Source organism: Calliopsis andreniformis, chromosome 1, assembly GCF_051401765.1.
Source record: "Calliopsis andreniformis isolate RMS-2024a chromosome 1, iyCalAndr_principal, whole genome shotgun sequence".
NCBI lineage: Eukaryota > Metazoa > Arthropoda > Insecta > Hymenoptera > Andrenidae > Calliopsis > Calliopsis andreniformis.
The window spans coordinates 12,990,816-13,015,743 of NC_135062.1; the positions used below are offsets into that span (position 1 = coordinate 12,990,816).

Consider the following 24,928-nt stretch of genomic DNA (forward strand, 5'->3'; position numbering starts at 1 on the left):
GAGATTCGATTGAAAGGGAGCTGCTGATTACACGGTTTCTCGGTTTCGTTAATACAATCGCTTCTCAATAACTCTTCGTCGACTCTTTCTGCGGTGGCGCTCAGCGAGGCCAAGATTCGTGCCATCCAAGCAATTTTTATTAAAACCACAGGGGCGATGTGGGTGAGAGAGTACATTGTTTGTCAGGAGGCGTGCCACTCCCCTATCGAGGTAAAGTAGGTTTCAACCCCCAGTTAGTAATTGCTGACTATCGGCAATTTCGAAAGAAGAATTCTTTCCCTTTGGGAACATGCTCCTCCGACATCTCTGTCGCCGCTAACATGTGCATACATCGGTAATTAATATCGTCAATGCAGTGTTGAACGTTTGAAGCGACTTGTTAAAGTGATCGTTATACACTCGTATCGCAAAATATCGTCATTTCCCGCTAAATAATTGTTCCGCAAATTATGAGAGCCCTGCGGAAGTGCGACCCCCTCGAATCGGGCATTAATTAGCGATTGTTAATTGCTTGAAAACAGTAACCGCGAGCCGATACTCCTCATTGTTATTAATTACCACTCATTAAGGGGTAATTGGCTCTTCTTATGAAACATGAGGGCTGTTTAAAATAGAAAGCAAGGGTAGAAAATTATCAGTGAAAGTAGAACTACAAAAATCTGGACGATTCTCGAGTGATCGATAATTGATAGTCGCTGATGAATAATCCTATAGCTGTTTCTTATATGCTCGTTAATCGGGGGTAATTAGTGGTCATTACTTCCACTGTTCCTTCGCGCCGCTTAATGAAAGCTATTATAGAGTAAAGTTGAAAAAGCAACATCAGAGGGAAAACGAAGCTATCAGAAATTATGTTTTTTCAGGGGATGGGTAATCAGCGACTAATCGCTCGAAACTAATGAATGCGTGGTCGCATCATTAATTAATATATCTAGCAGTGCCGATAATTAGCGTCTGCGTGTTGAAGCAATCGTGTTATTTTTTGTCATGGCGTGGGTGGTGAAAAAATTTGAGGTAACAGTTACAGAAATAGACTGATTATCAAAGTAATATTGAGAATTAATTATTACGTCGATTCTGCCTTGTGTAATTATAATTTTCGAGTCTCGCGTGACAGTGAAATTAATAAATTTAATGAATATTACTTGTTATAGAATTTTGATTAACCGCGACTCAATTATGGGCAGTCTTGTATATTCAAAGTTGAAATCTGAATTATAATTTACTAGTACTTTACTAAAAATAGCGAAAATAGCCATTAGAAGTGTACTTCAAGTTTGAGTGTTGTGTTAAGTAGAATAATTGAGGTTCTGCTATAGTTGAGAAAAAAATTAAATACTTTGGCAGGGGGAACATGAAGAGGAATTAATGTATACACTTTAACTGTGAAGTGTTTAGAGGAAAATGCCCGTCGATGAGTCCTCTACGCTCTGTCACTGGCTACATTATCAATAAATCGAATCCTATTTATTATTCCTCTGGCGTCGCCCATAAATCCCCTCCAGTTCTCTTGACACTTGCAAAACCGATATTCAACGATTATCAAATTGTGGTTATCCAATTTTGAATGCACCTCGTTAGTGGCGCCTTTTGAATCTTTTGGACAGATCGAGTATTTCACCCATCCTCTATTTTATTATTAAATACAAAACGATAGAAAAAGATGCATTTTCAGGTATCAGAAACTCAGAAGGATACAGTGGAAGCAAAATAAAGTGGGCTCTTACAGTTGCCATCTATTCAATACCTTTGAAACTATCATTCTTACTTTCTACTCACCACCTTCCAAATTTTACACTTCTAAAATCTGAACAACCCCTGAAGATAAATAGTCTTCTCACTTCCCACTGTTCCCTCACCCAACCCCAATCACATATTCTTCTAATCCTAATTCTAACTCCAATCTCTAACATGCTCCACTCAAAGAATCCCCAACTCAGTATCTAATTTCTTCCTCCATCCCAAGCCTCAAACAACGAGCATCTCCATTCGACCCTGGGCTATTTATCGCAAGCCTCAGGCTCTCGACTGCCAAACAACGTTCGGTCGATATATTCCATCGCGCGAGATAGCTCAAACCGCCAAGTGTATTCCCTTGGAATCGAGTTATCGTCGACCCATGGGGGTCGTAAGAAACATTCCAGAGGAGGGGTCAGGGGTTGTTCGGGGCGAGGTAGAAAAAAAAAAAAAGGGGCAAGGTGTTGCCAGGACTGGCATTACACTTGCTAATGGGCGGAGAGTGGAATGAGGCTGGCCAAGCTGAGAGCTGCTTCGCGTACAAGTACGTGAGCACCGACGTACACACGATCATTAACCCCAATTACGTTGCGCGCACGACGGGTCCGAGTGCCAGACTACGGTCATAATGAGCTATTTGTGCGCTCGTACAGAGGGAAGGGAGAGAAAGAGAGATGGGAAGGGAGAGAAAGAGGGAAAAAGACGAAGAGAGAGACACAGATGCGTCGATGATGGTAGATGCACGCGTGCGCGAGCTTTGGTCCTGCCTAGAGCGTGATAATGATGAGCTCTTGCACGAGGGCTTCCGGTTCCGAGTCGCAGGCTGGAACGACACTTTCCTAGAATTCACGGATAACGAAGCAGGATTTGGTTAGGAGTCGGTATAGCTGACAGCTGCCAGGTTGGAAATTCGTTGCGGGCGAGTGGAGTGGCCGAGTGCTCTTAGGGCGACCGTGTGACGAGAGGGGGGAATATTTCACTGATTTCTGGGGTCGACTTAATTAGTTTCGCTGACCTCTCGGTGACCACTGCGGCTTGAGCACTCTCAATGGACCTTGGGAACTCTGCAGTCTTAGTAATTATTAGAGATTTCGGTAATCTGGATGGGGTTAGTGGTCTTAGGGATTTTAGTATTCCTGGGGGTCTCAGTGGGTCTAGGATTTTTGATAATCTGAGGGGTTTCGGCAATTTCAGTGGTATGTGTTAGGCGATCAGTCATTTAGAGAGCCTCAGGGGTCTCACAAATGGTATTAATTTTAGGGTCAGTAGTAGTATGGGATTTTAAGTGGGTTTGGAAATCTCAGTAGTGGCAGTGGTCTCAGCAATTTGAACACTTTCAGTGATTTCAGTAGTCTCAGGATTGTCAGTAGTCACAGTACTCTTATTCTCCAACTAATTCTAGCAATCTGAGTAATTCGAGTATTCTCAGTGGTTTCAGTTGTCTCAGGCCACAAATAGTCTCAGCACTCTCAATCTCCCAGTGATCAGCGTTAAATCAATAATCTTGACACCTTCAACAGTCCCTCCAATATAACTACTTTCCCCGCCTGTATCAGTCTCACTTCTTAACTAGTCTCATCGCTCTCAGTCGTTCACCTCAAACCACGCATCCGCCCTCAGCTTCCTAACCCCATTCCTCTACAATGTAAAACAATAACCAAACCACACATAGAGTTACCAAATCATCGATAAATCCATCAGCAAATATCCTCCCCATATCCCCTGCAGCCATCGATAACCGCAAAGCCTCAGAAAGCCCAATGTCTCGAATCCACTGCCGCCATCATTCAGCTCCAGAAACCAGTCCCGCGACACTCGCCAAATCCCCAATTTAAAATCCACAACCTCGACGACCCACCGTCCTCGCGGCCATTCGAACCGCGTCCCAGTCGTCCCATCGCGTTCCACAGACTGCACCAGCGCAATGTTCTCCGCGCGAAATCCCTCGAGCTCAAGGAGATGTCTCAATCGAAGGCGAGAAAAGGCACCACGCGGTGCTCGGGATCGCTCAGTCGTTTTAATAAACGTTGAATAAATTACGATAAGCCGCGCTGGGCCAGACGATCTCGATCCACGAAGGTCCTTCGTCCCCTGGAACGATCGAATAAAGAAGTCCGCGGTACGACGCCCCACCGTGAGAAACGCGACAATCGATCGGCGATCCCTGCCTCGAAAATACGGTGAGTCGAAAAGGAGCGAGCTGTCTCGACGCTTAACGACCCGACGCAGGACAGTGGAGCGCAGGGGGATCGATAATGTCTTTATCGAAGGCCTCAGTCGCAGACTGGACGCACACGTTCACGCGAAGGACCGGTTTCGAGGTTCGCCAGTCGAAGATTATCGGCTAACTGTACCGATCCCGTTAGCTGTGATAACGGTAGAGGCCGCGAGAGTGCACGATTCATTGCGATCGATGGCGAGATTCAATCGCGAACTGAGACGGAGGCAATGGGGAACTTACTTGTCTCTGGGACCTGGCGCTGAGGGATTGATCTCTACTCACCTGGAACAGAAAGACAGAGCAATTGTTAGTGTTAAGAGCGCTTGGAATATCGTTGAGGAGTCAGAAACAATAATGTTCGCGATTGAGATATTCAAGTGGAAACAGTCTATCTGAGTCCTGACAGACTGTCAAGACTGTCTTCTGTGACCTACGACAGTCTTCTGAGTACTGTTGGGGGTTTAGAAGTTGTCAGAGGATGTGATTGGCATACACATTTTCTTACTTTCTTCCCACCCTATATCCTTTTACCCCCTCTCACCTTCCTCCATCTTCTTCCCATTACTAACACACTTTAATCTTTCAATCCAGCACTCTTTCCTTGCCTCGATCTTCATTTCCAGACTATCTTTTTCCTCAAGAAAAAGTCTACATTCTTCCCTCCCTCACGTGCACGCAGAAAGCTTTGTTCCTCGAATCGAGTAGCGCAAGTTAATCGAGTCGAGGAGGCAGAAAAAAAGCATTCTCGCGCACGCTGGCACAATACGCGTGGCCCTCGAATTGAAAGCGTTCCGCTCGAAGCCATAAACCGTAACAGTCGTTCGCGCGCGAAGTATTGTCGCTTTACAATTTCAATTGTACCACGTCCACTTCCGATAGAAACACCAGTTACGAACGAAACCATTTTCCTTGGGCCAGGAAATTATTCCTGGTACAATCACGCCCTTTACAAGTCGCGTAATTATCGTTGCTATTGCCCACTGATGGACTTAATATACCCCTCGCGCTGGTTAATCGACCGTTTGCGTATCGATATGCGGTCGAAGCCATTCGAGGTGCAGAGAGAAACAAGCATGACTGCGCTCCTAATGCCACGAATTTCAGCCAAACTCACCCCCACGTGGCTCAAATATTAATCGTATTTTCCGATGCTCGTTCGAGAGATGATACTTCCGGAAATCCGAGTCTGGCTGAGTTTTCGATGCTGCGGTTAGTGGATACTGGCGAACCCATCCTGCATTTGTTGCAGTAGTTAGGGGATTATGAAGGAACTGAGTAGTCAGAGGGGATGCTGGGGATGATACCCACCCATTACAGCCCTTTGAGGAAATTTTCATAAATTAAAAATCTAGAATTTTTAAAAGGGGAGAAATGAAACTTTTAATTTGCAAAATTATTCAATTCTTTTTAATAGCGAATTAAATCATTATTTCTTAGTACTGAATGCTTTAGAAGATCGTAGAGTTTAAATTTGACTAAGGAACAATTCTCCATAAAAAATCATAATCAGCTTAAGGAAGAGTTTCGCTACTGTGACTGTGTACTAATAAATTACTTGCAATTTTTTCACAATTAATTCCTAAATTTTTCACCAATCTAGAGGCAGTCACAGAGAAACCCTTTAATTAATCAAGTAACACCCAGCTACGTCTCCCCTGCCACATCAACGCCCATAAAGAGTGCATTGGAGGCTTATCTAGGATCGCGAATGAAGTCAGATTAACAGACAGCACGCGCTGGTGCAGGCAGACATTACGATCAGTTCGTGGTTAGATTAAATCGACTCGACATCCATTACCAGAAGACGAGGGACGAGCGAGGAGAGCCGATCTGTCTCCGATAGCTTTAAGCGGATAGGGAGTCCGAGGCGAAATATTAAAATTACCTCCGCCATTCTTTGCCTCGATCGCGAAAAGAAGAAGTCGCCTGACCCACTTCTACCCTGCTCGTTTGTAAATTAAAAAGGTGGTCGATAGCAGTGTCCCGCTTCGGAAATCGTCTACTCCTTGCGATTGCACTGCCCTGGACACGTACTAGTACCTTGATGGCTCGAACTCTCTTTAGCGATTGGAAAATGTAACAGATGATAATAAGTCGCGAAAATGGAAGTTTTCTACAGTGTTTCTCTGGTCGAGAATTTTCGTGAGGGAAAAGGAAGGGAGAGGGCATAGTACTGATCTTAGCAAGGCTGAGAGACACTGAATGTTACAGTAATGATCTAGCAAGATTTGAATGCAACAGAAGGGAATGATAATATTCTGGGAAAATCTGCGAGTTCATCTTCGCAGAATTTTATTAAAGTTTCTTAAACTTTAATAAGCCCTGTCTTTTAATCTACTGTCCTTTTTTATTCTCCTTAGTATCTATAATGAACGAGTTTATTGCAATTTTAAATACCAGGAGACTGACGTATTATAAAATATATTTTACAATATTTATTACTGTTCTATTGGTGGATTTACTTTACCTCTAGCCTTATGCTGGATTATTAAATGTGTATTTTGAGTCTCCTGAGAGTCGAATGTTTAACGCTGACGAAAGCAGGAAAGTTTGAGTACCCTGGAAATACGTTTCACAATTTTTATTGCTGTTTTACTGATGAATTTCCTGTGTTCCTAGCATCAGATCTGGCTTTCAAATGCCGAATTTCGACTTTCGATAGGGCTTTTACGATAATGACAGGGAAAATTTGAGTATCGCGAAGCGGGACGAGGATTCCCTGCAGCCCCACCATATTAGGATTACCTCCTCCGTAATTCAATAATGATTGATCAGTGCATAGCATCAGTGCCACAGGGACACCTAATGACGGGAATAACGTCAGTCTTTCGCGGCCGACGATCGACGCTGCTCCCTTCAGCCGTCCTCCCATCAGAAGATGGAATTTCTGATGGAACGTGCCATAGGGAGGCCGTTCACATTTGCAATTACTCCTATGAATTATGCAGGATATCAACGGACCGATAGTGGAAGCCCCGAGTGGATGATTAATAGTCATACTTTGGTCTCAGATTATTAAACGTGGACGAAGCGACTTTGAAAACTACAATTTTCTCCCTCACCTCATTCATAAGAGAAATTCTTACATCCTCCTTTAAATTCAAATAAATCTAAATATAATATTCAATAAAAAACGCGAGAAATTCAAGAACGTTCGTAAGAAGAATTCTCATATTCTCCCCTGAATTATAATAAATTTGAATACATGATAAGAAACATTGGAAAATCCTAATGAGAAAAGTGGAATGATACTTCACTAACTTTTGAAAGTTACTCAGCCCACCGGAGAAAGTCAAAAGAAATTTAACACAGTGGTGAACAGCGATAAGCAAAGTCAGTTTCCGAGGTGCGAAATCAATCGAGATCCCAGTCTAAATTACGTCATTCAGCGTGTACACACATCATTGACAACTGCATCGATTATCAGCGGAAGAAAATAGGACGGGGATGGTTACAGTTCGCTTCTCATTACGCCGCTGTGCCGGATCCCCTACAGTCATTATCATAATCAGATACGAGGGAACGCGTCCTCACTAATTAATTCGCTAACACGCGTAAGATGCACTCGAACATCGACCATCGATTATCCGTGGTACGTGCAATTAATCTCGGCCTCGTTATTAATTCCTTCGTAACCAGTCGCCGCGTTGACTTTCTCACGCAGATAACTGTACCTCCCTTCCTGTCGATTTGAAACAGGAATTGTGTGGGAGGATGTACTGTTTAACTCAAGACGAAATGTATTTTCTGACTGTTAAAATTCAGTGTAATACAATTGTCTAGTCTTGGAATAAAGAAGTAGGAAAAAGTTGAGGTCAATTTTGAAACATTTGATTTGACTAAGAAATTTTAATATGAGAGAGTGAATAAGAATTGGTTAAATCAAAGACAGGTATTTTCACTGCTAAAAAAAGATACTCAAAATAATTTTTATTTTCTCGCCTAACCTCATTCCCAGTCTCCCAAGACTCCTCAAAAAGCTTCCACAATCTTTCTCTACACCTTTCTCTGAGCGAGCCTCCCATCCCCGCAGCTACCCCATCAAAGAGATCCTCTTCCCCCTTCCCACCCTCACTCCAGTCGCAGATCACTCTCCAGGGGATGGTCTTTAGCGTCGCCGCGGCCGTCAGAGTGAAAAATCTGGCCCAGCACGAAGCGTAGGATTCTCATAAATAAAACATGACAGTCGGTGACAGTGCTCCGCGTCCGCCTCTCCGCAGAGCGGTATTTTATTCGAGGCGCGCGACTCCGCGGCCATCAACCGCGAATATATCCTGGCTAAAGTCCTGCAACTCCCGAGGGCAGCGGAGTACGCAGAAGTCCGTCTACGTGTCGCGAGCGGAGGGACAAAGTCTCGTCGACATCTGGGCCAGCGTGTCCACAAAGAGGCAGAAGGGAGGAGAGAACTCAGCGCGAGCTGTGCATGTTGCAACTGTCTGCTCGTCGCAGCCCCGTGGCTCGGGTTAAATTACGCGTGAAATGCATCGCCGCGGCGTGGCTGCTTTGAGGCGACACTCGCGTTCAACAGGGGAGGGAGGGGAGAAAAAAAAAAACAGCGAAGAGGAAGATGAAGGAGATAGGGAAAAGAGGATGACGTAGAAGTTAGTGGATGCCTTCTTTGTCGGGTCTTCGGCATTGTCGGCGAGCATCTGGCCTCTCCTAGGGACGAGATAACGAACACCCCCGACTTCTTGGCCTATTGTGCAGGCCTGGGCTTATGTAAGGCAAATACGACGCGCGAAGAATGGAGCCACGCGACCAGACTTTGCGCCTTTGACTCCGAGCAAGAGGCACAGGGGGGTGGGGGCGAAGGCACGACGTAACGAATGGATTGCCGCTTCTGCGTGGCTGGATTTACGAGATTGGGAAGAGGATTGGAGGAGATTCAAGGGGTGGGAGCCTGGACGCAGAGTGGAAGAGGGTGGAAGATGATCGGTGGAGCCCTGATGATGGCTTTGTGCAGGGTGGAGGTTTTGTTTCTGGGTTTGAGCCAGGTGTCTTCAAGGGGGATGTTGGATACTCTGTGTTGGATGAGGAAAGAGACTGAACCTAAGTTTTTCTGGGTGCAGTACAGTCTTAGCTCTTTATTTATTATGGATATTCTGCTCAAATTTTGAACACTTGAATATTACAGAATTTGTAATATTGAAAAATTTTGGGCAAAAATGGGCCAACTTTGACTGATGATAATTCCGTGAGGAATCACGGCAGGAATATGATTTTTCTTTTAAATCAATGCCTGAAATCTCTACTTTAAGATACTGTGTCTCGATTATGAGATTAATATATCTCTATCACTGTAATTCTCTAAGTCTGAGAGCATGTGTGTCATATTGAAAATTGTGAAGTGTGAGGGAATGCACAGACTTGCTAAAATTTTTTTTGAGGGTGCCATTTGCAGTCGTATGAAGATTGAACCTTCCTCTTTCATTTGAAAAAAGAAGCAAGTCACTGGGATTTTTTCTCGCAAAGTTATAGGAGTTTAAAGTAACCTTTGCATTTCTGTCATGTACTACTGGAATTGCTACTACTCGATGTGCTGTAACTTTGCAGAAAAAAATCGCAGCGCCTTCCTCTTTTTTTTAGCTTAAAGGGGAAGGTTCAAGCTTCATACTACTGGAAATAGTATCCTCAAAAAAAATTTTATTAAGTCCGTGTATTCCGTCAAACTTTGCAATTTTCAGTATTACAAACACACTGAGATTTAAGATGTTATAATAATAGGGGTGCATCAAACCTAAAATCGAATTATAGCATCTTAAAGTAGAGATTCCAGGCTTTAATTTCCAAGAAAAATCATGACTCTATGATCATTTTTCGCGGAGCTACCGTCAGTCAAAGTTGGTCAACTTTGATCCAAAATTTTGATATGCCATAATTTTTCTAAATAGTGAAATCATTAAAGCAATTAGTAAAATTACTAATTAGTTTCAAGAAGATCAGTCTATTAAACCTTCTCCAATCCGCCCCTTGTATCGATTTGCCAGAAATCCAATTGAAAAATTCTACACACGTCCCAAAGTGTGAATTTGAAAAGGCGAACGAGCTGTCTTGCCAGATAGCTGTTTAATCAGAGACTTTGACTCCACTGGCCAGGTTCCACGTAAAAAGTGTCTGGCAGTGCATCGCGAAGGCCTGAGGCGTGCAAGCCAGAAGTCCGCAAGGAAGAATTTATTATTAACGTGGCTTGCAGTTTGCAGGTCTCGTGAAAGACACGGAAAGTCCGTGCAAACGAGCTGTTTACTCGGCACGGACGTTCCCCGAACTACTCTCGGCGGGAACTTCCCTCTGCAGTTATGCAAACTGCACGCAAAACGCGTTGTTTCCTCGGGAACGTTCAAACGTTACGGCGTAACGAAATTTACGGTGTGCTGGAGTTCCTGAATGCGTCTTCGGGACAGCAGCGGCTCAGAGAGCTTGTGTTTCTTTGCTGAGAGAGGCAGTGGAGATGGTTATGAGGGCAATGGAGGGAAAATGATGACTGACGATGAATAATTAAGTGTCTTGGGTTATTTGAATAGTGTGGAAGTACATTATGGTGGAACCACAGTGAAATTAATTGAAGTGTCGAGGGATACGTAGGGGATCGTAGTACTACCATCTTTGGGAAATTGATCATTAATATTAGAGGTACTGGAAGGTGAGATATTTAGATTTAAGATGAATTATGAGTTCAAGGCTTTTGTCTGCTCACAAAATATCTAGGAATATTTCGTAGTGCTACGTTTTCTGTAAATTAGGTTACAGATGAAAGAAGGACTCAAATTTGAGACCTTTCGGCTAATTATGAATAGAAACTTTTCGTTCAATCATAAAACTTAAATATTTCAGAAAGACATAGTACTACGTGCTTTAAAAAAGGGGTCACTAAAACTCACGCAAGTACTCAAATTATAACTTGCTCTAATCAGGAATCTGAATCTTCGATTCCATCATAAAACATGAAAACTTGATAGACACGTAGTACTACGTTCCCCAGGAAATGGGTCACAGAAGCTCGCACAAAGACTCAAATTCCAATTCCTTGCTCAGATTACAAATTCGATATAAACCTAGTACTACGTTCTTCGCGAAATCCCTTACACCTAAATAATCCTCAAGCGTCGAACTGTAAGTCCTCCACCCCAATTTTCATCCAATCAGAATTCCAAAATTTCCCAACAACGCAGCGCTACGTCCTACATAGAACGAATCCTCGAAGGATCTCATCCACAATCTCACAAACTCAACGAAAATTCGCGAATCGAATTACGCAGAGGTGTGCCTAGTCGTCGTAACTTGAATTACAGAACACAGACCATTGACGGAGACGTACAGCCACGTTATTCGCCCAATGAGCACAGTGTATCGACGCGGGGAGGCAGATTAGAAATTCAATCGCGTCGCGCTCGCGGCGCGAGGGCGGGGGCGGTAGGTGGCAGGCTTAATTAAAATCAAGATTGCGTCGCGAGCGAAGAGCCAGCTCTCAGGCAACACTCGGCGGGAGTTTAAACTCTGAAATTTCAGCCGGTAGAGAATGAAACGATCCAAGTTTTATATCCGAGACGATCTACGCAAAGTTGTCTAACCTTTGCGACAAACGGCTCGAAAGATTGCCCGCCTGTGAAAGGAATTTAAAGCGTGCTCGGTCTCTCTTTTGCTGCGTTTTTTGTCCCCACCCTCCCACGCCTTCCGTTTCCCTCTGTTCCTTGACGTTCCGCTCGCGAGCACCCTTGGAAAGCGTCGTAAAATATTGCTCGATGAAACGCAAACTTTCCCTCGCCTAAATTCTTTCTCCGCGCCTCCAATCCCGCGATATCTGTCGGGAACGCATCGTTCTAATGATTCTTCTCTGAAGAGGGAGAGAGAAAAGGGGGAGAGAGGCAGGGGAGGTCCCGTTAAAACGATTGAAGCGTCGGGGGTGGATCGTTCTGGAGCGAGAATTATTTTAAGAAACCGTTTAAATGATATTACTGCGTGCTTTCATTGCCTAGTTAAACATCTGGCCGCAGCGCGTTTTTAGTTAGTCGAGCCTTTGTGTTCCCGCGTTCCAGTTTGTATTTCAATTCCTCGCGGTGGATGAAGGAGCAGGCCGCGAGACAAAAGACGTGCAGGAAGAAATGGAGCAGGAAGCGGAAGATATTTTTCTGGCCGAGCGGAGAGTCGACGCTTCGGGCATCGCCCATTAACGCTCGATTAGAAACGTATCTTTCGTAAAATTGCCCTTCCGCCCTCGCTGTTCGAACAGGCACGGAAACTTCCTCTTCGACTAGCTGCGGGGCGGCGCTGGACCATCCTTTCTCGCTTCCGGTTGCGTCTACCTAGTCGCTGGCTGAGGGACCCTGGGGGAGAAGCCTTGACCCTTTGCTGACGTACGAGGAACTGTTTCGAGGTGGAGGAGAGAGATTTGGGCGATTTGGAAATGGAAATGTTGGCTAGAGGGTGTGGAAATGTTGGTTAGAGGGGGTATCAGAGATTTTGAGGGGTGATTTTAATTCTACATATCAAAATAAGGCGAAAATGAAGGATGGTGAAAATGTATTTGAAGTTTTATATCAGGGTTATTAATTATTGAGGAAATACTTAAAATTCAAGTGACATGTGTCTGACCTAGGGTTTATTCTACTGATTTTGCTGTGTCCAACTTGTAACTTATGCTACTAGCTTTACTGTGTCCGTCGTGGATATTAGATTGTTTAAAATTTCTGCTTTGTATCCTGTCACGATTTCAATTATGATATTTAAAATTTAAAATAAAGAAATGAACAATAGAGATTCTGTACTTCTGAAAAAAAATTGTGGAATCTTTATCAGGCACTTAAGTAGAATCCTGTTAAATAATATCACCGAATTGAGCCATCCAATGGCTACAGTTAGCGTGTCAAATCGCTGTTCTAGCCGAGCAGCACTTCCAGTGAGCCACGTGCATAAGTCGCATTCGAGGGTGTTAGGGATAATCCCAGGGTTCTCGTAAATTCCCCATCTGTTTATCACGTACGCGCAACGACGATACGCCTCGCCGATCGATCGGGCCTCTTTCGTTATCTCGATGCGTTACCACGATTGGATTGCTTTAGTTTCAGGGATTAATGTAACGAGAATGCACCAAACTATCGCCACTGCATTGATAACGTACTCGTCCTTCGCGCCCTGGAAGCCCCCTGAAATAGGGAATCGAAAGCAGTTCTGGTACTATTTTCTGTCACAACTGTCCTACGGGCAGATGGAATTTCCCAGGACGCGTCGCAAGAAAAGTGGTTCCTCTTTCTCGAAGAAAAAGGAATAAAGATTTTCCCTTCTCTCGGCTACTCGCGAGGACCAGCTGCCTCGGTGTCTCTCAATTCACACAGCACATTTTGTAACTTGCTCACAGCCTTTTATAGGAGAACTGTCGTTTGCTGAATCAAAGACAGTGGTGTCTGGTTATAGTTGCCTTTGGTGTTCTAAGTACTTCTTTTGATTTGCATGTCAGGAGTACATTCTGTGATCCAATTTGTATCTCCTACAACCCTTTGAAATATCAAACGCAACATTTGTTACACCCCATATGCTTCCCCAAAATACCGCCAGAGCCCCTAAGCCAATTTCCCCAAACACGACCGAAACCCCTAAACCCAGTCCCACCTCCTCTCCCCCAGAAGCCTGCCCTCATAACCCATCGTCCATGACCCATCCAACGCGCCCATCGTCCCTCCCGGAAGAAGAGCGTCGTCAGCCGTCTCCACTGGTCCGGTTCCCCTAAATCGGGTAAGCAACTAGGTTTCCAGGGCGATGGTGTAATTCCACTGGTGTAACGAGGGTGATGGTAATTTCGAATGGGGTAAGCCAGTGGCTTCCAGCTGCCAACAACTCCTCTCGATTTCTCCACTCTTGGACCACCTTTCCGCACTTTCCAGCGACCATTAACATTCCACTGTGGGGGAAGGGATGCAGAAGGGGCGGGCCACGACCCTATCGCTCGCGATGGCTTTAATCCAATTCCGATGGAGGGGAACAAGGGATGTTTAGCTAAGATCCGCGGAGTCGGCTGCTCTCGAGGGTGAAATAGGTTAAGTGGCCTCTCTCTGGAACGAACGGTGCGCACGGAGACGTCGACGTCGACGGATCGTGGTACATTGTGACGACACGCCTGTATGCGCGTGCACGACCCCCATTTTACATTGGAAACGCTCCACCCACGGATACCACCGAACATGTCTAAATACTTGTGCAGAGTAGCGTAGAATAAAATATAGATACAAAAAATGTAGAACAGTATATCTTCATCCTGAGCTTCATTTTCTAGGAAACTGACTTCAAATTTCAGGCTAGTACGCGCTGTGTTGAAGTACAGTTTCAGTCGTCCGAGAGACTCATAGTGCAAAAGGAGTTCTCGCAGTCTGACCATTGACTCTCTGTATCTACTGCAAAGTAGAACTTCCCCCTACTCCCTGTGCCTCTCAAACACCAAATCGCTGTTCCCACTGCAGTACTTCATCCACTCCAACTCGAAATTCGAAGTCAATTTCCTCGAAAGTGAAGCTCGAAATCCCGAAACTCTCATTCCATATTTTCGACTCATTTCCCCTCATTTCGCCATCCCTCCCGCCAATTAGAACACCATATAATCCTCAAGAACAAAATTACTAAACCAGGAACAACGGAGTAGTTACACAAACCCATCGAAGGGACCTCAATCTCAATTTTCCATGGATGGGACCACATCCCCCGATAGAGGGAGGAGAAAAATTCAAAATCCTCTGGGTGGCATAAAACGCCCAAGTCATTGCAGAATTAATCCAGTAAATCACGAGGCGGCTGATATCGGTAATTGAAAAAAAAAAGAGGGAAAGGAGCTAGGCGATGTCGGGGGCTGAGTCTCGATTTAATGAACCCTAGGGAGGCGAAGGGGGAAGAAACAGGGTGGTAGAGAGTGAAGGAGGGTGGCAGAGGGTGGCAGAGGGCGAAAAAGGGTGAAAAAGGGTGAAAAAGGGTGAAAGAGGGTGGCGTTCGGTAACGAGTGCGCGTTACAACTCGTGCCGCGGCTCAGCTTCTCCCCCAGACCCGGTAATGAGGAATTCCTCCTAGGGACATTTCGCTGGGCGCGTCCTGGTCGGCTTTGTGCGGTCTATCATCGCCTCGGGCTGTGCAACGGCACCTAATTAGGCCAGCCAAGGCGGCTGGCGAGTTTACAGGCGGCCTCTTTTCTTCCCTCGACCTTATCACGGCACGCGTATTACGTGCAGGCTCTTCCTTCGGACGTTTCGTCGCGGCGAGGAAAGCGTCGTCTCCTCGCGAATGAAAGGCTGGCGAGGACGCGTCAAAGCACCTCAGGCATTTTTCAATTACACCCTGTTACGCGCTCTGGCCAAAGGGACGAGGAGAAAGGGGGAGGAAGGGGGTACGAAAGGGGAGGAGGATCGAGGAGGAGCGACCAGGGGCTTATTACACGCTGAATGGTTTGGGGATGCAGGAGAGGATTATTTCCCAATTTACTGGTCCTTGTGGTGGGGAAACTATTGAGATGCTTGGTGACTGAAGAGGTCGTAAGGAAACGATTTTTGTGAATGTCTGTCTTGTTTCTGGAGGGACAGAGAAAATACTGTGGTATCTTTCATTCTTGTTTAATAGATTAGCGTTCTTCTTAAGAAAATGTTTATCGCAGTACCTATATGTAACGAGTATTTGACGACAGATGTGAGAAGTTTTAAGGGATGATTCTATATGCTAGAATAAGAGGAGATGGAGACAGGCGAAATTGTGTTCAAAATATGTCTGACTTTGAACTTGTTCTACTGACTTTGCTGTGTCTCATCTGACTAGTACACGCCAGCAGTAGAACAAGTCCCAAGTCAGACACACTTCATGCCTATTTAAGGCGTTTCTTTAACATTTCATGACTTCGAATCAAAATCCCAAATGCAATTTTATTTTATCTTAACATTTAAATTAACTCCTTAGAATTCGAAACAAGTAGAAAATATAGAAAATATGAAAAATAGAGTGCAAATTATAATATTCGAAAGCTGAAGCTTATTTTTATTTAATTTCCATTCATTTAACCGTGTTTTTATTTCTTTTTTAAATCATAAAACTTGACAAGGATTGTTTTTTCTATGATCTCTTCAAATATTTTACCCTATCAAAGAGCTGTATTCCATCAGATCTCCTCTGAGACTCTGGAAATCGTTTAAATTGGAAACGTTCCTTGTCAAGAACTAATAGCCAACAGTTTCACTATTGGAACAGAGCTCCACGCTGAACTACTAATAACAGGCGACAAGGGTTACACGCAGAATGCGTTCGAAGCGACGCAAGCGGAACAATATTGGGTCAAATCGCAGCTATCATTTAGGAAGACCGCACCGAGTCATTATTTAGCTCGAAATAATACGACCACTGGTGCCACGGCGAGCTGAACACCGTTTTGCGAAGATATCCTGTACCAACAGAGAACTATGATCAACGGCTATGTTCTCGTGTTGATGTTTCCCCAAGCCACCAGTTCCTCTGAAATACAAATTTAACTAACACAAGGTTAGTTACTTAGCTTTATCAGCGAACATCAGAGACCACTAAATCACTATTCTCATCTGAAGCTGCTAGAGGGAAATCTTCTCTAAGAAGACTGAAGGAAAAGCGACGACTCTTATACTCGTAAGGGAAAAGTAAATTTAGATCAGATAAAACAGAAAATGGCTGAGTATTAACGAAATGTATTAAAGATTTATGTCTGAGGATTTCCGTTTTCTTGGATGGAAAATTTGATCTGCACCTCGGGGAAAAGCTAGCTTAAAAGGATTCGATTAATTGAACGCTTTAACATTTAATTTCGTTGAAAATCGGGAGAAGAAAGATTACCAGAGTTGAAGGTGTTTTGCTCCAAAACACAGTTTCCGTCCGCGATACGAGGATCGCCGACAATGGAAAAAAGCAGGCAACTTTCGGGCAAACAACTTTTTACCCGAGGATGTCAGACGAAGAAGTAGTTCAAGATGAAAGTAAATGGAACACGGTAACCGCGGTTTCATATGAAACTTTTCTCCGACCGACAAACTTTCGACCACTCGATAAAAAATTTATCTCGACGAATGGGACGAGTCGTTAACGTGGTACCAGCCTCCTACACGACAAAGCCACTAGCGTGTGCTGTAGAACAGAGGAACTCGTTCGAAGAAGGGTCTGTGATATTAAGAAATTTAAGTGACTTCTGAGCTCACTTAACTATAATTCCATGCCAATATTTCTTTCCTTAAATCCAGTTACATATCAATTAAATTCGCCGAATATTTCCGTCCTAAGGAATGGAAAGCACACGTGGAGTAGGTCGAAGAGCAGAAATCTCGACCCCTTAAGGAGGGAATCGAGTTGCAACTCGGACTGCATCGACGTTTCCACCGGAAACGCTGAACTCGGCTGGATTTTCGAGTCCCAGCTCGCTGGATTGCGACGCTGCACCATTTTTCCGGAATATTTTCGAGCGAGGGTGGCCGACGCCCTCCCCCGACGGAGCAGCGGTGGCATCGATGCATAGCTTCAGGCAAATTGGCAACCACCTAGCTCTACGCCCGCGCGCATTATGTGTACACAGAAAAAGTCGGAGCGTGTTGTTGACTTTGGTGTCACAATGGCACTGGATTTCAGCGAGGTGGGAAGTTCTGGTAAATATAGACGTCGAAAACAGCGCAAAAAGGGTTCAAAGGGGATCCAAACGGTAGAAAAGTAGAGTAGGAAGTGTCAGAGCTCTCTGGATTTACCGAACCCTTATACTACAAATTAATCAAATATTAATATAAATAATGGATGGTATTTTAATTTGAGTATTATCTCATTCTGCCTTCAAGCTTAGCCAACAGTATTATTCTAGAATTCTTCAGATCGGTCAACAATAAGAAATATCGATTTCCCTAAAAATAAACCTTAATAATAAAATTCGATACACTAACAGACTGTATCAAACATTTTCGAGACCTCAATAATTTCAAACACAGCCTTAACAGATCGACAACCGCGTAGCGCTCTAATTTCGACCAAATTCTTACCAGAATACATTCCAAGGATACATTCTCTCAGTTAATTCTATCAATAAACTCAATTCTCAAGATTGATCAAAACTGTCCACAGTCATTGAAAAAAGACGTCGACGAATGAAAGCCTCAACTCCACCAATGAAGCCTCAATGTCAGTGTGATGCTGACGCGGTGGTCAAAGTGTTAATCGATTGAATAGAATCGACCTAAGGAGTCAGATATTTAGTATACGTCGATTTCGCAGAAGAATCCGTACAGCAAGTCACACTCGGCGTCGTCGATGCCGCCTCCTTGCTCGAGGACACCGCAGTTTTGCCTGCCGCCGTAATTGTCAGGCTGGTTAGGCCACACAGTGGACCACTTGTTATAGCCAGCCCTCTCTATGGTCTCTCCAGTGATGGTGATCCATTGACCCTCCTTGAAGATATCGTGAATCCCCACCCAGACTCTGTCAACGTTATTCTGCTGCATAACATCTAGCAACACGCTCTCCTCGGCCAATGAATTCAGCACAGCCAGGTTACCTAGTGAATAGTTCAATTTAGAATTGTCGATATTAACGATAGCGCGAGATTCGATGCTAAGTGTCCTGTCACGCGATATCGCGTGGTTCTAATGTGTACAGTGTTCTAAAAGGTACTTCTTCGGCACAGGATGACTGATTTGCTTCTTAGAGCTGGCAGTGGAGGTGTAGCCTTAGTATACCAAGGTGGAGGCATTTAGAGGCCATGATGTAAGGTCTACTTTATGAGACATTTAAAATTTCTGGATTCTCATATTGGAAACTTAATTTTCAAATTTTTGGATATTATTCTTCTACTATATTTACTTATATTTTCGTATTTTAAGTTCGCTAATATTTAAGTATTCCACTTTTTAAGTATCCCATTTTTGTGGGTATCCTATTTTTCAAGTATTCCAATTCCTGCATCTCCAAATTTGAACTCTGAGGCCTCGAGTAAAGCGATTCCACCGTAGTATAACCAGGGTCAATATCGAAAGCACTACCCTCGTATTTTCACTTGTACAGACGGTTGATATTAGAAGCTACGCGAAGGGATTCATGAGAAACGAATAATAATACTCTTTCACTGATCAGTATAAAGTCTGTTTCAGGATCACTTAACAGAAGCAAACTGCATATCTTTTTTCACCTCCTTCAGACATGCAGATTTTGCGCGCCGCGTTCCATTTAATTCTCCTTTTATGAAACTTGTGAGCCCCTATGCCCCGAGTTAACACGTAACCTTGCGTCAGGGGTACGTCATTCTTGTTCCATTTACGTGACGGTTTCCCATTGACATGGAACATCTGCTGATTTGCCTCGTAAACATTTTGACATACTGTCCTTGTCCTGAACTCATCTGAAATAGCAGGGATTGCTAATTAATAACCCTTGGCTCTTATTGCCTAGATAGCTAAGAGAGAATAAGAGCTCCGTGGTATCAAAGAAGAATGACTTAAGGATAGTGAAGACACGAGTCTGACGAGTCGTCTTTCTCTCAATACCACGTCTGTTACCTGGTTGATTGATTAAAGTATACCTGGGGCACTACGAGCCCATCGTTCCTTGAAATCGTGAGCCTCTTCTAGGACGACTTTATCAACCGTGCTGTCCACTAGTGTACCATAGAGAACTCCTTCCAAGAGGCAGAGGAGGAACAGCAAAATCATGGTCTGCGAGTTACTAGAATGGTAAATCTAGTTCGACATTTGCCACGACTTGTAATAAGTAGAGCCTTGAGATGGAAATTCGATTGAGAGGAAACATAAAGATAGAGCCTGCGAATTTCCTGGCAAAGAAGAAAGAAGACTAAGTGTCTTCATACCAACTTAAATTAACCTCGAAAATTTTAAACAAATATACGTCGACTCAAGCTCAAGGCAACTTTATTTCAGGAGAAGAAAGATACCATAGGTCACCTTATTTGCTATTATAATTTCTGGCACTAACCACGACCTTCCATATGCATGAGCGCAACCAGGATTCCTTTCGTCCACTAAATCACGAGTCACAGTTGAATCCTGTTCTGTGAGGAAACCTGACGTCTTTGGCAAGCGAAGCACAACTAGCTCCGCGCGTCATTCCCTGGCTCATCGTGATTCCCTTGTCCCCTTGCTTCGCTAATTTGCTTCCCCTCCTTCGACCACCTTCGATTCTTTTTTCTCTCGTTATCTCTAACGACTCGATCCACCATACTGGACTGAGCACAATCCAGTTTTCCTCGCTGTAATATGGGGACCTTGGGTTCAACGACTCTCATCTGACAAGTCAATTATTAGCTATATTCGTCGCTTTATCGTGAACACGCTATTCTTGGCTTCGACTACGCGTTATCTCCTCGTCTGGGTGTACTGTCAATGTTTCTGTGTGACAGGGAATACCAGATTGCGAAGAGGGGGAACAGACTTGATGAACTTGACTTCGACAAGAGAGGCTTTAGTAACAGATACATGGAGGGGCAGCGATAACCTTCTGAGTGTGAGCTCTTGGAAGTGATTTTGAGGAACGAGGAAAATAAAACAATTTAGTGATGTTTTAGAATGGCTGAGGAGTTATATATTGTGTTAACGAAAGATAAATTATAAACAGAGAAAGGACCTTGAGTAAAATAAGGTTATTGCTTTACTTCTGGAAAGAGTATGATCTTTTAGCGATACACGTCTCCACTTCCCTCGTTGATCCTGCTTCTTTGTGTGACACTACTCTACTGTGCGCGTATGTGTGTGAATGGGACCTGTTCTATACCTGCTTTTTTGAGTAGGAAATAAAGACAAGTTTTTGTCGAATGAAGGATCTGAGGATTTTCTGAGGATCAGTGTAACCTTTTTTTATAGCTGAGATCGAGAAACAGGCTTTAGGCTTGGAGGAAATTTCGCAGAATTCGCTGGCAAGTAGAAAGAAACAAGTTGGAGGCAAAATAGGCGCTGACGTGTTGACGATGCAAGTGCCTCGAGCATTTCAATCTCTAATTTGCACATCCCACCACAAATTCAAAGAAAACTCTAAATCGAGTTTACTAAAATCAATAGCCAAAGTGATGCAAAAGCACAAATTCCAAGGACAAATAAGACCACAGTAGAATACTCCTCTTCGTAGCATTTATTTAATAAAACGACCTAAGTAAAGTGTCCAAGTACTTTAAGTACTAAGTCTATGTACGAGCATCAACTATGGACAACAATGCCACAGTCGAGTCTCAAGGATCTAAGTACTCTGAGACCTCAACACATCTCTATCTCACAAAAGAAAGGGAATTTGAAATCACACTCGATGTCGTCGATTCCACCCCCTTTCTCGAGAACTCCACAGTTTTGCTTGCCGCCATAATTGTCAGGCTGGTTGGGCCACACGGTGGACCATTTATCGTACCCAGCCGCGTCCAAAGATTGGCCAGTCAGAGTCACCCAATCGGCTTCCTCGAACTGATCGTGGACACCTAGCCAGGCCTGGGAGATATTCTCCTTTTTCATCGAATCCAGGAGTATCCTCTCCTCGCGTTCCGAATTTAGGATAACCAAGTGACCTGGTGGATAAGGGTAATTTCTAGTAAACCCATAGAAACATTCTAGTACCTCCAGGAATATGATGGATAACCCTTTTGTGTTAAATGGAATCAATGAAGATTGAGAAATTAGTGTAATTTGGGATTAGAGGAGAATTTTTTCTTCCACACTTTTTTTTGTAGGATAATCAAGGGGTGTGTTAATGTCCATTAGATATGGGTAGATTATAAGTATAAGATTATGACGAATAATTGTTATTTGTTGATAGATAGTTTGCATCACCTCCTTCTTCCATGCAAGCTTTTCTAGCCTGGTTCCATTTGAGCTTTCGAGGGTGCAGCTTGTGTACCCCCACATCAGGGGTGATTGTGTAGTCGTCCCTCTCTAAGTAACTCAAACAATTTTTAAACCCACTGTTCCATTTCTGAGGGGCACCGTTCATAAAGAATATTTGCTGCGCAGCGTGGTAGTTATAGTAACCAGTCATCTGAACTGACGAGGGTTCTGGAAAAAACGAGGTCCCTCGAGGTGAAGTTCGATTTTCCTGTTGTTATTCGCCAATGGCGTATGTCCAGCAAATGAAGTTGTATTAGTATGGACAGATAAGGAAGACACAGATACTGTGTTACTGATTTAATGTGTGTCACGAGTGCAGTAAACAAAATAAGATAAGAGCACTAAACTAATGTCGGTTTAGTAAAAGTGTTGACAGAGATCATAAATTAATTTTCCTGTTGTTTATCCTGTTATCTTCTAATTTACACATTTACTATCAGTGTCACGTAGCCTGACGCAATGATTCTGATTTATATTCTCATGTATTATTTATTTATTTCTTCATTTTATTGCCAGATGAGCAGATATGGTGTCTTCGTGTTTACAAAAGAGGAAATGTATAATTTCTTTGTACATACCAAACACAAAATAACAGAATGTACAGATTTTTTCTAATTTACTACAGTAGTGAATATATTGTAATTGAAATATAGTGACACTGTCTTGCTAATTTCAAACAACTTCCTCTTCAGGTTCCTCAATTAAAATCCGTGAATTCTAGAGGCGAATAAAAGATTTCACAATTTTTGAAGATACGAATAGTACACTTCCATGAGCAGCACTCAGGAGATTTCAACGCCCGATTAAGAATAACACCTTGCCATATAGCAACGAGTCACACAGACAAAAGCCTATAGTCACTGATCTACTAATTTATCTTCGACTAATTATGTATGCAGAGCTTAATAATTTCCTCTTCTTCTTTAATTTCATTTTAACACATGTTATTCTTATACTTCTGATACACTATCCAGAAAATGATGAATTGCAACTCGTACCTTGTTTAATCTGTCTATCGACTCGATTATTCGAAAGTATTTCAGACATATTGATTTCTTGATCACACAGTGATGGACTCGAAAGAGCCACAAGGATGAGCAAGCTCTTGTACATATTGATTTCACAAGCCAAACCTGAAGACAAATAACGTTATACACAGGCAGACAACACTGATATCTCTATGATCCATTCCAAATAATTTGCAACGTTTTACTTAGAACTCTAATTAAATAAAGTATAATTAGTATACAACTATAAATTATGAGAGAAAATGAAGACTGTAAAACCAGGAAATTCTACAAAATAATGAAATCTTAAATCTGAAAATTATCTAAAGGGAAAATTGCTCTCTGTTGAGGTTTCAGTTTATACACAGCCAGAGATACACTAGATACATCCTAATTGAATTTCTGCGTGAAACGTTGCACTTGGAATGAAATATTGAAAGAGATTCAGTGATCTACAAAATTTCAATGATTAGAAAAGATCCTTAACCTTTCACTATTCACTATTCAGTTATTAAAGTCGATGTGTTGATATGTCAGAGTTTCTAACCGAAGGACACTAACATGCCTGGCTAACGAGGCTTATTATACTGACTACGTTATCGTTGTTCAGGCTTCTTTAGCGTTCGCTTCCCCTCCTATTCTCCTTCCATGGCCATCTTTCACTCTCCTTCTTCTCATTGCACAGGATTCAAAGTATGGGATGGCATCGGCCATTCCGTGGCTCAAGATCGCAGCCACTGGCCTTGAGTCGTCAGTTAAATAGTTATTCGTGTTCGCTAATTTAGGTGTAGCTCTCGAACGAATCAATTGAACGCGCACACTCTTACAAATCAATAAGAATTTCGTGGAACAGTACCATCAAATATTTTTCATTTAATTTTATCGTTAATTAATTGATAGGCCACTGTCGCGAATCAAGAATCGCGCAAAAAATCCATCAATTCGGCGGGCATTTTCTGGGAACGACTTGGTAAGCGAGAAAAAGAGAGACAATTTTTCATCGCGTCGGTCCGACTCAGTGAATCTCGATTCGAATCAATTTTAATCAACGTCAGTCGAGTTTCATTTGCAGCATTGTGCAGACTCGGTTAAAAGGAAAACTAGATACGACAATTAGAAGGGAAAGTTTTGAAAGGTTCGAAGACTGCAGAGCGATACTTTGTAAATATAGTAACTAGGACGAATAACGAATCAATTATTTCAACTGGGAATCCGATTCTATACTCTGCCTTGGCATTCATTTAGCATTCTCAGGATCGGATATCCAATCAAAATTGAACGTCTCAGAAAATTGTAATGAAAGGATGAACAGAAATTTAGCGTGCAGAATTTGAAACCATGAAATCGAGAACTATTAAATTCACTGCTCGATTTTCTGTATTTTTGCTGTTTTAATCGTTTTGCTGTTTAAAAAAAGAAATATTTTAATAATTCTTCGGAAAGAGTACAAGTGTTCTGGTATTTCTTTGTTCACGAATTTAAACGAAATCAGTCACTGCAGAACGTCAGCTTATTTCGCGAAAAGGAGGAAATAAATGTGGGTATTTCCAGAGGAATTACCAGCGTAAATTCCCCTCGATACGTGCGATGCCCTTTTATCATGGTTTGTTGCACATACCCCCACCACTTTGCTTTCTCCACTACATCATAAACACATCCTCTGATTTCACGCTTACTCATCAGAACTGAGCGATAAAATATCTTTCATTGAGAAACTCCAAATTAATAGATATCTCTTATTTCAACGAGATTAAAAGAAGCAATTCATAGCTAAATTGAATCACTCTGAAGAAAATTATTCAAATTGACAGAATATTTGAATTAATCAAAAAGAAAGCACGTTAATAAAAAGTCCTGCAAAGAGTAAAATTGAAAAATTGATAAGCTGCACTAGTGTATAGTGTACAATTTTTCTGCACTATTTTTAACCTCTCGACGAGAATCTCTGAATATTCCACGTTCCATTTTTCCTCCTCAATATTCAGTAGAATACTTTTAAATAACTTTTCAATTACAAAACAATTACAAAAATGTCTAACTTAAAACCACGAACGTTCAACAATATTCATTTCCCTTTGCACGCTGCTTCTGAAAATAAAAACCCACCCTCAAAGGGTTAACAGTATTATTAC

The 24,928-nt window shown here is 42.9% G+C and overlaps 2 protein-coding genes across 3 annotated transcripts in view; both read right to left on the bottom strand.

The window, feature by feature from the left end:
* Btk29a (tyrosine-protein kinase Btk29A) overlaps positions 1 to 24,928 on the bottom strand; it is a 121,627-nt gene that overhangs the window by 41,041 nt on the left and 55,658 nt on the right. The window lies entirely within an intron of this gene.
* LOC143180179 (uncharacterized) lies at positions 17,755 to 23,364 on the bottom strand. Its single transcript, XM_076379726.1, has 15 exons — positions 23,284 to 23,364; positions 22,788 to 22,922; positions 21,736 to 21,957; positions 21,177 to 21,473; positions 21,110 to 21,118; positions 20,934 to 21,036; positions 20,696 to 20,834; positions 20,549 to 20,631; positions 20,332 to 20,494; positions 20,259 to 20,273; positions 20,067 to 20,210; positions 19,870 to 20,025; positions 19,491 to 19,623; positions 19,101 to 19,310; positions 17,755 to 18,470 (listed from the first exon to the last, which is right to left on the bottom strand). Exons 2-15 carry the CDS (start codon positions 22,900 to 22,902, stop codon positions 18,169 to 18,171), a joined length of 2,091 nt encoding a protein of 696 aa, XP_076235841.1. The 5' UTR covers positions 22,903 to 22,922; positions 23,284 to 23,364; the 3' UTR covers positions 17,755 to 18,168.

Excerpts from the sequence above, each read along its gene's own strand:
- LOC143180179 (XM_076379726.1), bottom strand. The coding sequence starts at position 22,902 with ATGTACAAGAGCTTGCTCATCCTTGTGGCTCTTTCGAGTCCATCACTG. Across the intron at positions 21,958-22,787 it reads CGATAGACAGATTAAACAAG|AACCCTCGTCAGTTCAGATG; the intron begins GTACGAGTTGCA and ends CGTTTTTTCCAG. Across the intron at positions 20,495-20,548 it reads ATAACCTTATTTTACTCAAG|CCATTCTAAAACATCACTAA; the intron begins GTCCTTTCTCTG and ends ATAACTCCTCAG.